Raw genomic sequence first — 17,902 nt, 5'->3', positions numbered from 1 at the left:
TATAACTAGGCTGTCAGTTAGGGAGACCTGATCACACACTAGTAATCAGCCTCTCAGAACTTCAGTTCCTCATTCTGGAAACATCTACAAAACCGAATACATTACAGACTTGTTATAAGGATTAAATAAGACAATCTTTTTTTAAAGGGCGTGATGCCCACCCATGCCAAGCTCATTTGATGACACATGCTCTCTCCCACCCCTCTAATTCGGGAGAGCAAATTAGAGAGTTCGCTCTCCCGGCAGAGTTCAGTCTCTCCCGGGAGAGACAGAGTTCAGTCTCATAAGGTTCCATGTTGCCAGTATTCAGTAGCAGCCCTCACCTGCCCCGTTGAAAAGTGTCCTAACTGGTCTCCGTATTGTGGATGAGCTTCCCCTGTTTGTTTAAAGCAGTGTTTACAGATACAATCTCTTGGAGCTCAACCCCAGTCACGTCCCATTGATTTCAGTTTAACCCATGATTAACATTCAAAAACACGGTCCCCTTTCAACCTTATCTATCCTTCACCCCTTCCTCTGCTCCACACATCAAGCAGAGTGACCTGTTGTCCTTATGGTTCAAAAATCAAAAAAACACGTTTGAGTGTCTTACCCTTTACCCTTGGGCCCATTGCCTTCATCCAATACTCTTTCTGCCCTCACAATACATGTATGTACAGAACAAACTCTCATTGTTCCTCACGACCCACTATACTGTCACTTTCTTCCTGAAGCATCTCTTAGTTACCCCACTGTTATCCCTTTGCCTTTTCACAACATCTGTACCTCTTTACTATAATTGCTCTGTATTGCAGTTATTAGATCTTATTGTTTTACGTGACAGTTTATTGCATAACTAATTGCATAATTCTCTTAACCCTGTTAAATCAGCCTCAGGGCCTGTCCAGTAACTTGGACAGCAACCTACCTGTGCATCATCAAAGGTTAGTGTGTGCTAAGTCACGTTCGTCGTGTCCAACTCTTCGTGACCCTATGGACTGTAGCCCACCAGGCTCCTCTGTCCATGGGATTCTCCAGGCAAGAATACTGGAGTGGGTTGCCATTTCCTTCTCCGGGGGATCTTCCCAACCCAGGGATTGAACCTGCATCTGTCTTCTGCCGCAGGCCAGTTCTTTACCGCTAGCACCACGTGGGAAGCCCTCAAGGGTCAATAGATACTTGTTAAATTGATTTAAATTCTAATGCAAATTCTGGGACTTAACACAGTGGTGTCATCAGAAGTGATTCAGAAGATTTTGAGGCCTTTGAAAACTTTGAAAGGCTGCAGAAGACAGCAAATTTATCTAGTACCCTGCCCCACCTCCCCCCACCCACCCATCCAAGGAGTTTATTTTCTCTATTTGGATCAAGGAAGTCAGTGGCCTTAAAGCGTTCTTGAATTTGGGCAAAAGGAAAAAGTCATTCATGGAGATTTGTATCAGCAACTACAATGTCTACCTGCTTGCTTCCTTTCAGAAACACATGCTTTAGTCTCCTTGCCGAGTTATGAGCTACACTTGCATCTCAGTTTTATGTTTTCCTGCTCTTCATGTCTGGGCTGTATTCTCTTTCCCCTCCAAGCTTCCATTTCCTCAGGGCCTCATTTCTGCCCCCATGCGCTGCTGTGTGCAAGTGTCTTAGAAGTGCCGTGAAAGAACTGATTTCCTGGGTCCTCTGCCCGGGGGGTGACCCGCACATGTTGACTTACTCTCACTGTGTCATCCTCACCTCGGCACATGTCCAGGGTGAGATAACATGCATGACCCGATCTATTCCAAGGAGAGTGCTCTAAATCAAGAAACTGCATATTTAGAGAAGTTTAGTAGACCAAGCAAAACCCAAGAGTCATGAACTCTGAAATGTTTATCCCTATGTGAATTCAGATTTATTGAGGAATTTTTAGCAAATCAGTCAACCTCTCTGTGTCCTTGTGATCATCCTATAAAGTATGTTACAGCTGTTTTATATTAATTTCCTCCTTTAACATTTTCAAAATATAGTTATTTTATTGAAATTCATTTTCATTCAAGAGCCTTGATGCTGAGCAGTCTTATTACTTCTGATTTTTAATATAGATTTTTACTTTTACTGACTTAGACCTTTTAACATTGACTTTTAGATATGGTTACATTTCTTAAGGAGTGTTTCCATTCATTTGGAAATCCCACAGATTTAAATTTTGGAAGCCTTGTCTTCTTTTTTTTTTTACTAATAGTCTAAAATTGTAATGAAGCCATTGAATAAAGAAGGATAGAAACATGTTAATGCTTTGACTCTATAGGAAAGAACTTGGAAAGTGCACTGTGCTAACTACTGATGAAATTGTAATCATCATGTGGACTCCAGGCATCCTTTTTGAAAACTTTACATTTACTTGTAATCTAAATTTTAATTCTGTTTTAAACAAGTCATAAACTTATAGGGTACTAATTGTCTTCAAGGAAAACTTTGCCTAAAACGGCAATGGTATTGAATACTAAACCAAGTTTTGTTATGAAGACCTACTGATCACCTTTCATATTTGTGTGGCCACTCTCCCCTCACCTGGATTCTCCCTTCCCTTATTTGACCAGTGGTCCTTCGGCGTGCTCCTCTGGGAACTGATGACAAGAGGAGCACCACCTTATCCTGACGTCAACACCTTTGACATAACAGTTTATTTGTTGCAAGGAAGAAGGCTCCTACAACCTGAATACTGCCCAGATCCCTTGTAAGTAAGAATTCCAGCAGCGTCTTCTGTAGCTCTTATGTTCTTTACTTTTGCACGAGTGCTTGCCTTCAGAGTCCTCACAGCATTGCGTCCTTTCTGAAACAGGTACGAAGTGATGCTGAAATGCTGGCACCCTAAGGCTGAGCTGCGCCCATCCTTTTCTGAACTGGTCTCCAGGATATCCGCGATATTCTCTACTTTCATTGGAGAGCACTATGTTCATGTGAATGCTACTTACGTGAACGTCAAATGTGTCGCTCCATATCCTTCTCTGTTGTCATCACAAGATAATGTCAATGGCGAGGGGGACACATGATGGATGGAGGCACCTGTGCCATCGAGTCCCCTTCTGAGAAACCTCACTGAACTGTCTGAACAACAGTCCACCCTTTGTCCAACATTCTTTTCACTGCCAGGCCACTGAAAGGCCACCGGGTATTTTTTGCTTTTGCCAAGTGATTGCACTATTATAGGACCTTATATTGTTATTAAAATGACTGGATTCTACAGAATTTCTCATCTGACAAAGCATCAGAGCAAGCAGCTTGGTCTTGCAGACCAGTGACCAACAGCAATCCTGCAGCTGTGATAATGCTTCTGTCACATTCAGGCCAAAACCCAAATGCTGGGTTGAAATTTTTAAAAATCAAGATCCCAGTTGATTTCATATGGGGAACTGAAGCAATGCATCTTGAGGGCTTCTTAATGACAGAAAATTCAAAAGAAACGGTAATGTCCCAGTAGGGCATGGCAGCCCTGGGACCAAGCCACTCATTTAGAATTAAAATGTTTCAAAGAAATTATGCATTGTATGAAAAACACATTTTTTTTAATTACTGATGTTGTCATTTGCCTGTTAGGTATACATTCTCTTTTAAATTTTTGTCTACACATTCCTTTTATTGAAGAACTATCCATAGACAATACAGTCAACATTTCAAAACAACAGGACTTGAAATATGTTTATAAATTTATGGGAATATTTACATATTGTACATAAACGACATTAAGGTTTTCATAAGATAGCTTAGTCACAGTGAAATATTTGCCAGTTAAAAATCAACTGTTTAAGAATGATACTTTTCTAATCTGGATGTGGACATTTAGAAGTCTTGTCTTTTTTTTTAATGACAACTCTGAAAATAAAACAAGTAATTTGTGATGACAGTTGTTTTTAAAGGGAACTCAGCATGTTTTTAAAGCGGAATACCTCTGACTAAAAGCATTATTGGTTCCAATCATGGCTCATATGTAGAGCCTTGGAAAGAATCAATGGACTGGAAATATCAGCCTCCTTGTCAGGTGGCAGCTTTCCACCCCACTAACAATTGGAAACAATCAAATCAGGGGGAAGCCAGTTTTGTATTAGAACATTTTGTGTTATTAAGCAAAACATATTTTAGGGAAAAAAAATATGTTGATTGAAAGTTCTGACCATTTCGCCTGGATGAACAGTTACTCTAGTCAGGACTTTTGTGATGTTTTGTTCTGTGGGATTTTGTGCTTACTACTGTATAACGCATGTGGCACAGGATACTCAAACTGATTTTGTTGATGTAAACATTTAAAGTATTATATTTTTATAAAAAGGTTTATTTTTAATGATGTGAGAAAACTTTTGTTAGGCCACAAAAATACTGCACTGTGAACATTTCAGAAAAGGTATGTCGAACTTGGATTAATAACAGCATGGTTTTAAATGGCTGTGAATAAGTGATAAGGAAATGTACTGACTGCCAGAACTCCCCACCCTCATTACATCACCAGGACTTGAAGCCAAGGGTTAACACAGCAAGCTATAAAGAGGGTGTGTTTATAGTAGAGTTGAGCTAAAACCCAATAGTAGAGTTAAGCTCTTCTTGTGAGACAGTGATTACAACTGAAAGTTCTTTGACAGTGGTGGAACTTACCAGAAGACCCAAGGAATTGTACTGCAGAGATATTCCATTCAAATATTATTTCAGAAGTTATAGAATGATACTAATTCCAGAATATTGTACATAATGGATGAGGAAGAAAAAAATCTGCTCTGCAGAAAAAAAACTGTTTCTACTAATGTCAGGAGAATGAATACATCGAGAATAGAGCTTATGGAAACAACTCATCAGCAAGACTGCACACCTGTATATATGCTTGAAAAAGCTACAATGTGAAAGTCATGTTTGCTATTTATAAATGTGTCCTTAGGTTAATATGTCTGGACAGACTGTGGGAGTTAAGTGATTCTTCGAGGAATTAGATACTTGTCACTGCCTATACCTGCAGTTGAGCTGAATGGTACTTTGTATGTTAATAGTTGTTGTTCTGATAAATCATACAATTAAAGTGATGTATCATCTTGTATACTGAAAGTTGGTTATTGTTAGTCATGCTTGATTACCTGCTCATTTACATAAGGACAGGGGAAGCCTAAGATTGATTTCACCTGGCTACATCAAGTCATCCATTAGAAGAGTGTTGTTAGTCAAGTTGATGCATCCGTACCTAAAAGAATTTGCATCCATGAGTTTCAGGAAGTCTCTGCCTTTCTAAACAGTGTTTCCCCATAAAACCTCACTTTTCATCATAGGTTCCCACTCTTCAGGTGTCCCCAGGGACTAGCGAAGCTATCTTCAGGTTATATATCCATGAGTATTGTTGTAATGGTAAAGGAATTCAGAGGTGAAATTTCAGTCATCTGAGTCTTGGGGCAATCTGATTTTTTTTAAAAAAAGGTCCAGGTTTAAACCAATGCCTACAAAGTGTGATGGGGGCTGATTCTTTAGTGAGAGAATTTAATGCCCATACCCAGTCAGACTCCTTCTCTGCCAAGAGATGCATTTCCATAGGATGTTGTCAGACCACATACCCCCAAAAGAGAACTTGTCATCCTTCCATCCCAAGTATCTGGCACTTAGCAGATCTTCAAACAATTGCTCAACTGAAACAGGATTTTCTTGTCCTCAGTCAGTCACTTTAAGCCACCACAGATAACAGAGTTGCGTATGCAACTCCCATGATATTTGGTGAATCACCAACATGGGGATTGGAAGGGAATCTTTCTAGGGAGAGAGGGATAAAAAGATATACCTTTGCAGAGTTTTTCTGGGTGCTCTGAATTTTTAATTATCACAAGATTTTTTTATTCCACAGTGTAGGGATCAATTATGTTTTTGCTCTCTGACCGACACAAGAGATTGCCTCCTTAGAGAAATATGTTGAAGAGATAGAAAACCTGTACAAGCACATTAAATGTTTAATTGCTGACATCTTGCTTTGTTAATTTACCCAGTTTAGTTAAGGAAAAAAAAGTAACATGTAAAATAAATTAATTTTTAATTCATTTAAATATTTAATAAGCATCTACATATGTTAGGTATTATACTAGGTAATGGGAATACAAATAAACACTCTCCCACCTCAAGAAATTTAATCAAAGAGACAATATTACACAGTTAGTGAATATTAAAATTGCATTTTCTTAGATCTGTAAACCATTTTGAAGAGGCTTCATAGTCTATAACTGGGAGTTTGTAGCTTTTGACCCTTGGCCTATTTCTTGCACCATCTTATCCCCTCTGGCTATCACCAATCTGTTTTCTGTATCTATGAGCATTTTTTGTGGGGACCTTGTGATTTGATTTAATGTGTTTTGATGGTTTGTTCCTTTTAGATTCCACATATAACCGAGATCAGATGGTCTTTCAGTGTCTGACTTATTTTACTTAGCACAATGTCATCAAGGTCCATACAGGTTGTAGCAAATGGCAAGATTTCCTTCTTTTTATGGCTAAATTTTATATGGGCTTCCCTGGTGACTCAAATGGTAAAGAATCTGCCTGCAATGCAGGAGACCCAGGTTCAATCCCTGGGTCTCGAAGATTCCCTGGAGAAGGAAATGGTAACCCACTCCAGTATTCTTGCCTGGAGAATTCCATGGACAGAGGAGCCTGGCAGGCTACAGTTCGTAAGTCACAAAGCATCAAACACGACTGAGTGACTAACATGTAACACTATATATATATATATATACACACACACACACATATATATATATAAAATTTTCTTTGTCCATTCATCCCACCAAGACATAGTTAGATTGTTTCCATGTCTTGGCTATTATAAATAATGCTGCAGTGAACCTGAGAGTGCATATATCTTTTTTGAGTTAGAATTTTTGTTTTCTTCAGATAAATGTCCAAAAGTGGAGTTGTTGGATTGTATGCAACTTTTATCTTTTTAATTTTTTTTAAGAACTCCCATACTATTCTCCATAGTGGCTGCATCAATTTACATTCCCAGTAGGGCACAAGGGTTCCTTGTTCTCCACATCCTCATCAGCTTTTGTTTTCTCTTGCCTTTTCCCCCTCTTGTCTTTTTGATAAATAGCCATCCTAACAGGTGTGAGCTGACATGTCATTGGGGTTTTGATTTGCATTTCCCTAATGATTGGTGATGTTGAGCATATTTTCATGTAGGTGTTGACCATCTATATATCATCTTTGGAAAAATGTCTATTCAGATATTCTGCCTAATTTTTATTTGGATTGTTATTTTGCTGAGTTGTGTGAGTTCTTTATATATTTTGGATTTGCAGATATTTTCCCGCATTCAGTAGTTTGACTTTCCCTTTTGTTGATGGTGTCCTTTGCTGTGCAGAAACTTTTAAATTTTATATAGTCCCACTTGTTCATTTTTGCTTTTGTTGCCTTCGCTTTTGGTGTCAGACTCAAACATTTATTGCCAAGATTTACATCAAGGAGCTTACTACCTATGTTTTCTTATAGGAGTTTTATGTTTTCAGGTCTTACATTCAAGTCTTTAATCCATTTTGAGTTGATTTTTATGAATGGTCTAACATAGTGGTCCAGTTTCATTCTTTTGTATATGTCTGTCCAATTTTCCCAACACCATTTATTGAGAAGATTGTCCCTTCTCCACGAATATTCTGGTGTCTTTGTTGAAAATTAACCAACCACATATGTGTGGGTTTACTTCTGGGATTTCTTGTTCAGTTCCGTTGATCTATGTGTCTAGTTTTAATGCCAATACCATATTGCTTTGATTACTATAGCTTTGTAAAACAGTTTGAAATCAGGGAGGGCATCACAGATTAAACATACCAAGTGAAGCTTCTTCATAAAGCAGAAAGATCAAGCTCTGACTTACTTTGAGAAAATACTGAACCTCTGTCAGTCTAAGCTTCTTCATCTGTCACATAGGTTAATCCTACTTACTGTGCAAGTTGTATAAGGACTAAAAACAGTGTGTAAATTTCACCTAGATATCATAGTTGCCAGTAATTGTGATATTATTATTATAATCTTCAATAAAATCCCATGTAAATATAGGCTGTAGCTGATAAAAGGGAAATTAAGCCTAAAAGAACCTTATAGATGCCTAAATACAAATCTTTCCCCCACCACCCACCTCGTACCAGTTTTATATAGTAGAAATAAAGCTGTGGTTCTGCCTTGTCCTTGAGTACTGGTCCTACAGAACAGGTAGGGGTTGAGAAGCCTGACAAAACAAGGACAAGAGGGCGGCATCATCCCTCTTAGTACGGTTCACCCAAAGACTGCCTCTGTTCCTTCTTGTTTCTCCAGACTCTACTATTTCTTTAATTACTTCTCCAATGACTAGTTTCCTTTTTTCTTGTTTAGCCTTCAGACCTAGAATTAACAACAGACATGGAAAAAAACAACCTGTCTAAATTACAGGAAGGTTGCAGGAAGGCACAAGTTGCAGGAATCCCAATTCTCAGTATTCATGTCTAGAGAGTATGACTGTTCCTTACTTTGCTCAAATGGATGGTTAATGATTATTCAGACTCAGGAAAAGCAGACTACGTGCAGTATTGTTATATCGTGTTTTATGTTATGTGGGGTGTGTTTGGAAGATAAGGAATACTTCATTAATATTCTAGTCCATCTGGATGACTAGACATACATGGCTGACTACACAGACACAGTAGGACTCACTCCTGTGGTGCTTTAGACAGTGTCAGGAGATAGGTATGCAGACACTCTGCCCCAAAGGAAGAAATGCTTATTGCTTTTAATTCCATAAAGTGTTTTTCCATTTCATACTTGACATTTTTCTTCAAGACTATCTCAATTCCCTATCTATCAAAAATTGGAAATAACTTCAGTCATAAACCAGTGAAATATTTCAGTTGGTGAATTGAAGGTAATAAAACAGAGGCTTGCCCAAACTGTCCTTTGTTGTAAATTACACCAGAGGTCTAGATTACGTCAGCCAAAGGTATTGATCACAATGCTGAGAGGTTTATAACTACTATTGACTTACCATGTGACCCTGGAGCAGAAATCTAGGAAAATTGCAAAAGCATATCTATGATAATGAAAAGTCCATCATTAATAGAACTTACTGTCCTGTCATCCAACTAGTACTGTGTTGGCTTCAAGGCAAATATTTAACTAATGCTAAAAACAGAAAGTACTTTTGTGTTCACACTTATTTCCATTGCATGCTTCTGAGCTATTCTGATAAACATGTTTTCCTTCTTATCAATGAAATTATAGATTTATTTTAAAACTTATATGAATTAGTTTGTTCATTAGTTCCATATAAAATTAGCATCAGACATTCAAATAGCTTCTAATCCTTTTTTATATTTTATTTTATTTTATTATTATTATTTTTTTTAATGAAGAGCCAGTTCCCCATATATATCAATTTAGAATAGGGCTCAAGTCCCACTCTTCTGGGCAGTTACCCTATCTGGTTAAGCATTCTGAAAGCTAGTCAGCATTAAAAAAAAGTCAACTGAGATGAAAATGGCCATATTTAGGATATATAAATGGAAAATTTTAATTTAAGTAAAGTACTAATTTAACATTATTTTGAAACACTGGTCCTAGATTACATTGATAATTAATTTTTTATCCTTTTCTTGAAAAGAAGCCCTTTGTCTTTATGTATTCACCCTTTCACTGTCACATGCATACGTTCTTTTCACTACATGAGTTCCAGGCTGGCAGAAACGTCCACTAATCCTTAGACCTCTGGACTGGAACGACAAAAATGCATAAAATCTTACCAGGCCAAAAGAGATCAACTTTAAAAATCTTTGGCATCCAAACATGTCAGAACTGTTTTTCACTGACTCCCCAAATGATTTGTGTTCCCCACTGTGTTCCATTGCATCTAATGTTTGTTCCTACTTTTATTGGACAGCCTAGAATTTTTATTTTTTTCTTTTTTTTTGAGCCTAGAATTTTTAAACGCTCTATTTCATCTCATTTTCCCTTACCTTTCTTGGTTGTTTATACTTTCCACAGTTGTTTTATGAGTTTGCTTTCTGTCCCTAATTCTGGAAGTGTTGGAAAGTGGTAACGGACAGACTACTGTCTGCCAGCCCAAGCGGTCACTTTGACGTTTGCCACTGTGTTCCGGTGGCATCTGCTCTTTCCACTACAGTCAAACTGGGCCTCCCCATCCATGGAACTGTGGCTCAGTAATCACCATATGCATCAGTGGCAACAATTCTTGTGAACAAGAAATTCAAATTCAGAACGCTTGTGAAATCTTGCTTCGCACTTCTAATGTCAGGCACATGATCATCTTTAGAGATTCTTTCAGAAGTACCAATAAAGAAAAATTACAGAGGAACCAAAGTATGTTGTTGGGATACTTTTGAAAAGCTGTTTCTGATTTTTTGTTAGACTATGAGAATGAAACATAAAAATGTTGAACTAGCTTCAGTGGTAGCCAAAAGATCTATGGAAACACATGGGTAAAGCAAAAAATCACTAACAAAAAGATACTATAAAAACATGTTTCAGTATATACACAATGGAATATTACTCAGCTATTAAAAAGAATGCATTTGAATCAGTTCTAATGAAGTGGATGAAACTGGAACCTATTATACAGAGTGAAGTAAGTCAGAAGAAAAATGGTAAAAATGACCCTATATGCAAGACAGCAAAAGAGACACAAATATAAAGAAGAGACTTTTGGATTCTGTGGGAGAAGGTGAAGGTGGGATGATTTGAGAGAATAGCATTGAAACATTCATATTACCATATGTGAAACAGATCGCCAGTCCAGGTTCGATGCATGAGACAGGGTGCTCAGGGCGGGTGCACTGGGATGACCCTGAGGGATGGGATGGGGAGGGAGGGGGGGGATGGGGGACACATGCACACCCATGGCTGATTCATGTTAATGTATGGCAAAAACCACTGCAATATTGTAAAGTAATTAGCCTCCAATATTAATTTAAAAAATTAAAATATTTTTTAAAAACCCATGTTTCAGAAGGAAAATACCCACTGTTAAAACTACATAGATACTTTTTTCTGCAAATGAACTTAATTGATAAAAACAATAATGATAATAATAATGATCTCATCCCGAGACATGTCAGAGGAATTAATGACTGTCTGGAAGCTAATGGGCTAAGGTAATGCTCTCAGGAATTAGTCTTGCTTAATGAAATGCTGTTAGTTTAGTAAACGGATGCTTATAATGACAGAAAGTAAAAAACCAGAGCTGCCACCATTGAGCCTGCCTGATACATAGGGGAAAAAAAAGTTAATATGTCATGTGCTGCTCTTACTCTTTTTTTCTATTCATTTGTAATGTATCCTTTGTTTTTTTTCCTTTCATATATCTATCTCCTACTTTTACTCTGAAGATATGTTTACTTAAGGATTGTTATACTGACAGAGATTTAAGCTGTTAATAAAAATGTAACTCCCTCTAGTGCAGACATATCAAACTTTAAATTATTATTACTTTGAACCATTTTAAGTATTCTTATGTGAAGAAAATGGATGCTCCATGTGGGCTTTAGAATATTGCTTCCAAAGTATAGTTGGCTTAGAAGTTATTACTGAACATCTGATTCCAAGGTTATTCTAACAACTGACCTCCTGATTCTGCTCTCTCTGTATTGACTCATATAGTCTAAAACCATCTGCCAAAATTATATATCTGACTTTGTCATCTTCCTGCTTGAAAACCTGTGCCCATTCCTAGACGGTCTCTGCATCAATTCTTTTTGTTGTTGTGTTTTGTTTTGTTTTTAATTACAAAGTATATTCTCATGGAAAAAAATTTTACTTAGACTAAAAAATACACAGTGGACAGGAAATATCCTCTGACCACCTCCCCAATTCTCCATTCTCACTCCCTAAGTGTAATCAATGTTAACACTTTCTGCTATATTCTTCCAGAAATTTCCACCCTGCATTAGTTCTCAACTAGCCAAACACTTCAGAACATCCTTCAAAAGTCCCAAGTCTTAGGGCTTGCCTGCTGGCTCAGATGGTAAAGAATCTGCCTGCAATGTAGAAGACCCGGGTTCAATCTTGGGTCAGGAAGATCCCCTGAAGGAGGACACAGCAGCCCACTCCAGTATTCTTGCCTGGAGAATCCCCATGGACAGAGGAGCCTGGCGGGCTACAGTCTATGGGGTCGCAGAGTCAGACACGACTGATGACTGAGCAACTAACACTTACTGACCAGACTGCTACTCAGCATAATCTCCTCAGTCAAGGAGGCTGTCTCTCAACCTCTGTGACTGAAATTCTACTAAGTGTATCCTCTTTCTGATGTAAAGAGGGCCTACACTGTGCTCTTGGGGACACCCTCCCTCTACTCCGTAGCTGGCTTCTAATTTGGTGTCCCTTCAAACTGATATTCTTTAAATATTTTCTCAATTTTTATTTAAATAGAGAAGAGATTTAAATGATTTTCTCATAATAAAAAAAGTTAAAGAACATATTTACTTCTTTCCATTTAACAAAGCAGAATCAATGGACTAAAAAGATCAACAAAATACTGTATTTTTCTAAAATTCTAGTTCTCTCTTTCAGTATTCCAAACTAGATTGCTTGGAAATTATGAGTTTTAAACTTAGGTAATAAAAACAAACATCCCCAAAAACTAAAACAAAACAAAACAAAAAAAAACACTCATTCCTGATAAGCATACTGTGAGGGATTATTTCAGAATTTGAGGGCACAACTTTTAACTGACTAGAACTCTGTTTATGTGTGGTAAACATACACCACAGAGATGGGTTGTTTACTGTAGCAAGTTACTTTTCTTCACTGCAACTGTCCTTTTGGTAGAAGCTTACCCAGCCTAATTTTGTCCATTACATAAGGAGCCACATGTGGAAACCTGAATCAGCTGACATCATATTACTGACTTAATCCAGTCATAATTCAGGGTCCAGTGACCTGGCAGGCACAGCCTCTCCCGTCTTATTCTGCATAGAAGTACTATGGTATAAAGCTTGGATGCACACACTTTGGAATCAGATACTCTAGGTTTTAATCATTTCTGCCACTTAACAGTGGTGAGATTTTGGACTAGTTGTTTAACTCTCCTAAGCCTCATTTTACACATTTGTAAAGTGAAAATACAAATAGTGGCTTCCTTATAAGACTGTGTGAGGATTAAATGAGATGATGCATATAAAACTTTCAATAAGTGGTAGTGATATTTCTGGGGACCTTGATTTTTACTATAATTAACTGTTAATTACCTGACTTGTCCCACAAAAACATTCTATGTGGAAGATGCTAGGATAAAATTACTACCAAACAGGTCAAAAGTTTGGCACAATCTAGAAATACGTGAAGGAAAAATTCATGAAAACTGACACTGGTTTTCTTCATCTTTTTAGTAATACCAGAACAGGGTCCTAGCCTAGTCCTGGCTGACTTTACCATCTGTGTGACTCTCAATGTCGCTTAATTTTTCAAGTTGTACTTTTCCTGTCTATAAAGAATGAGAATAATTATACCTCACAATGCTGGTTGTAAATATTAAGTAATATGTTTTATGTAAATATTAAATGATAATATATTTTATAAGGTATTATTATGGTTGCTAGATTCATCAAAATATATTTTTAATTTCAAAATATATTTTTAATTTTAAATATATCTTGGAATTCATCTGATTCATAAAATTCCCTCTAACCCACTCTAGTTCTTCATTTGCTCCAACAGAATGTCTCGAGTTGTTTGCAGGCATCTATACTTAGAATCAAAGCGCTCAGGACTGGAAAAGTCTGCAAACCTGGCCCCAGCCTCCACACAGAGGTTCTGGGTGCTAATTGCTTGCTGACCCTTAAACAACTCCACGTCCTTTTCAGAGTTTAAAGTTTGGGGGTGAAATCACTGCCCCTTCTCAAAGATAATACAAATGCAGATCTAAAGTGGTGTCCTGAGCTAACATGAGACACAGTGAGCTTGAATCTCATCACAGCAGTATTTTTCCAACATAATAAATTACTCTTTGTTCAAGTCAGAAACTGAATTCACTTTATTTTCCAAAATCGGCTCTGCCAGGTTTCCTTGATTTAATTGTATCTTTTTTGTCTGCTGACAATGGAAAGCAGAAGAAAATAGTCTTACTAAGGAAATGAAATATGACCAAGAAAAACAGGCATTCTCACACTATATGAGGTGGATTTTTTTTTCACATTCAATTTTTTATAAGAAAAAAAGTCTACCCTTTGAAACAACAGCATTATTGTGGTGACTGTTCGGTCATATCTACAACAGCCCAAAAGAAAATGTTGGAAAGAAAATTAACCAGTTCACAAGGGTATGGACAATGTTATTTTTAAAAGGAAATGGTTCTTCATACATAGAAAGAATAATAAATGATAGCCAAAAAAAGTGAGAGTTGAGGCAGTTATTTAAATAATTCAAATAAAATATGTGTGATTAACTGAAGCACCAGTGGAATTTAGGTAAAATCATTTAGAGGGAAGACTAGTTAACCAAATTATTACTGCATTTCTTCAGTATATTTAGTTAAAATAGTCCTTGCTTTAATAAAATTGTCTTGCTCAGAGAAGAACTCTTCAAGTTCTAGTTGACTGATAGGGAGATCTTATAATGAATGAATAAGTGTTTAAAGCAAGAAAGGGTCAGGTTCTCATCCCATCTCTGCCATCTACTCACTATTTGCCCATAAACAAATATGGTTGTCCATTTAGTCCATGTTAAAAATGTTACTGAGAGCCTTCTACATAACACACACTGTTATAAGAAGGGAAAATACAGCAACAAATATACTAGACAGGACTGTTGCCCCCACAGTGCATTAATCCCAAAGTAGAGAGAAAGATGATAGATACAGATAAATAGATGATGGATGGGTTTGTAGCCGATAGATACACAGAAGAGCTAGCTATATAAAAGTTAATTTCAAATTGTTATAAATACTACAAAAGAAACAAATAGGATAATAACGATTAAGGTTAAATGACTGTTTGGACAGAGTGACCAGGAAAGGCCTCTGTAAGAAAGCCGAACGTGGACTAAGACCAGAAGATGAGGTGGACCCCACAGTGTGAAGAGCTGGTATGCAGCAGTCAAGGCAGGGAGAACACAAAGTGCAAAGCCTGCTTCTGGAGGCAGGAACGGACTTTGTCTTTTGAGACCCAATAAAACAACCTTCACAGTAGTAGTATGTTAAAGGAGAAGCAAGGTGTGAGGCAAAGTTAGAAATGAAAGCAAGAGCCAGTTAGATTTCTATTCTGACAGCAGTGGGAAGTTACTGAAGGGTGTTAAGTAAAAAGAGGACATGATTTATTTTTAATAGTTTAGTCTGGCTGCAGAGTGAAAATATATTATAGCAATGCAAGAGAAGAAGCAGGGAGGCTATTGAATAACTCCAGGCATGAAATCAAGGCAGGCTTGAAGTTGCATAGAGGGACTGGAAGTAGAGCTAAGTCGATAGATTTGAGATGAGTTTTAAGGAAAAATTAATGCACCATGGTCCTGAGTTGTATGTGGGTAAGGAGGGGAAGGGAAGGATCAAAAGATGGTTCCTGGGTTTTTGGTTTCGACAACTAGATGGATAGTATCCCTACTTATTAAAGAGAGAAAGCTGGGAGAGTCACAGTTCAGATCAGGAGTCCTACTTTGGACATGTCAATTTTAGGTGAGTTTTAGACATAAAAAGTGGAAATGCCAAGTAGACATTTGACTATGTAAGTCTAAATCATGGAGAGGCAAAAACATCAATCTTGGGTGGTATAAAGCTATGGAACCAGATGAGGTCATCTAGGCATGGAAGCTAGAGAGGGCCAAGATGGAACCTCAGGGCACCACAGTGTTTAAAGGTGAGGAAGCTGAAATTGAGAAAGAGTTACTTACCTCATTATAAAATGCAAAGTTATCATCTAGGAAGATTAAGTAAAAATATGTATGTTTTGTTACTACCTGATACACTCAGTAGTTGTAATTTCTCCCATTTTTTTAATCCTCTCCCTATTCAATGACTCCCACCATCCAGATATAATTAGCAAATTACATCCAAGCTTCTCTTCTTTCATTTTGAAACGGGAAATTGTGCATCTTGCACCTACCTGTTCATCCTGAGCACCTCAACTCCTGCTCTCCCTTAGATGACAAGTTTATATGATCATTATCATACTTAGAGAAAATCCCCAGAAACAAAAACAGTAATGGTCCATAATTAATCTAGATTCTGTGCATCAGGATTAGGTTCAGAAAACCACAAAACAATGTGGCTTAAATGAGAAAAGAATTTCCTTCTTTCACACAAAACAGGTTGGGAGACAGGTAGCGTGGGGCCTGGGATGGAGGCTGCAAAATGTTGTCAGGGACCCAGACTCCCATCTTTCCGCTCTGCCATCCCAACGCACAGCTTCCCTCCTCAAGGTCACCTTTGTGGTTCAGGTGGCTTCCTGAGTTTCAGGAAGAAGGAGGAAAAGCCGAATCAGCATTTTTAAAATTGACATACAGTTTGTGTCAATTATTGCCATACAGCAGAGTGACTCAGTTATGCATGTAGCTAACTCTTTTTTATGTTCTTTTCCATTATGGTTTAGCATAGGATACTGAATATACTTCTCTGTGCTATGTGTTGGGACCTTGTTGCTCTTCCATTCTATATATAAAAGCTTACCTCTGCTAACCCCAACCTCCCACTCCCCCTTGGAACTGCCAGTCTGTTCTCTATGTCCCTGTGAATCAACATTCTTTAAGAACCTTCCTTAAAGGCCTGCAGACCTGTCCAGCTGCTAAATTCGGTCATTATGTAGTCTTAGAGTCACAGCTAGATGCAAGGAGTGACTGGGAAGTGTACTCTTTAATTTTTTGTCCCCGGTATACCCAGCTATAAACCAGGGTTCTGTTAAGGAATAATGAGAGAATGGATGTTGATAGGCCACTAATAGTCTCTACACAATGTGCTTATAAGACCAGTATCAACTAGTGTTTTTTATGGAATAAACCATTTCATCTTTCTCTTTTAATGATTAATCCAGTAAAAAGATCTATCCCTGACACAGCCATCCACTCTGGATCCTTTGATCAAGTTTTATTCTACCAATTTCAGTAAATTCAACATTTATGGACCATCAATGTTGTATGAGGCATTTGCTTAAGGAATGTAAGAGATACAAAGATTTACAAATCCTCGCCTAATTTACAATTTTATTAGAAAAGAAAAATAAGGACAGAAATCCTAACTGCAATAGGTTACTTTAATAGGCATATAAATTAAGAAATCTGGGAGTTCAGCACATAATGAGATTCATTATTCTAGAAGGCATTAAAGAAGATTTAGTAAAATAAGATACATATGAATTGGGCCCAGATGGATGGGCAGGAAAAGGATATTTCAAATGGAGACAGTCATGTCAGTAAGGTACAAGAATGGTTAAGGAACGAGAGAGATTAATTTGAACATAATGGTATTTGTACAAGACATGGTACTATGTCTTTTAATAATAAGCCTTGGTGTGTGATCTACTGTGAGCCTCCCTGCCTGCAACATAATGAACTTTCTTATTCTCTCATGTTCTGGGAAGTGTTTGGAAATTGCAAGATGGGGTTGGGTGATAGGAGGATACAATCAGGATAAAAGAGGAGTGGGGCATCCTTTGTCCTTTTTGGCTTCCAGCCCCTCACCTCTGGCCATGCCCCCTCCCCCAACTTCTGTCCTGGGAATGAGCCCATCCAGAACCCTCCATGCCCATAGATATGATGCAGTACAGAAGCTGCACTCGGTGCTTATCTCTCTTGGAAGAACACAGTATACAGTCAGGCACATAGGATTGCAAACGTATTGCGAATGAAAACTCACGTGACTCTCATGAAGCTAAGTTGCCTCCTCCAGAGAGGACTCAAATCATCAAAGGCCTTTAATATCACCTTAAGATGTTAAGAAATGGGCAGTGACAAAAGGCTTTCAAAACAGAGGAGC

General features: G+C 37.8%; 1 protein-coding gene across 5 annotated transcripts in view; it reads left to right on the top strand.

Moving 5' to 3' along the window:
- Positions 1–3,958, top strand: part of MET (MET proto-oncogene, receptor tyrosine kinase) — a 111,041-nt gene extending 107,083 nt beyond the window's left edge. For all 5 annotated transcript variants that reach the window (XM_061165307.1, XM_061165305.1, XM_061165306.1 and 2 more), the window contains 2 exons: positions 2,553–2,689; positions 2,795–3,958. In XM_061165307.1, coding sequence (XP_061021290.1) covers positions 2,553–2,689; positions 2,795–3,005 — 348 coding nt within the window. In that variant the 3' untranslated portion in view covers positions 3,006–3,958. The remainder of the gene's footprint in view (positions 1–2,552; positions 2,690–2,794) is intronic.
- The last annotated feature ends 13,944 nt before the right edge of the window (positions 3,959–17,902 follow it).

This window comes from Dama dama, chromosome 18 (assembly GCF_033118175.1).
Source record: "Dama dama isolate Ldn47 chromosome 18, ASM3311817v1, whole genome shotgun sequence".
NCBI classification, from domain to species: Eukaryota; Metazoa; Chordata; class Mammalia; order Artiodactyla; family Cervidae; genus Dama; species Dama dama.
This window is presented reverse-complemented; position numbering and strand designations above follow the sequence as displayed.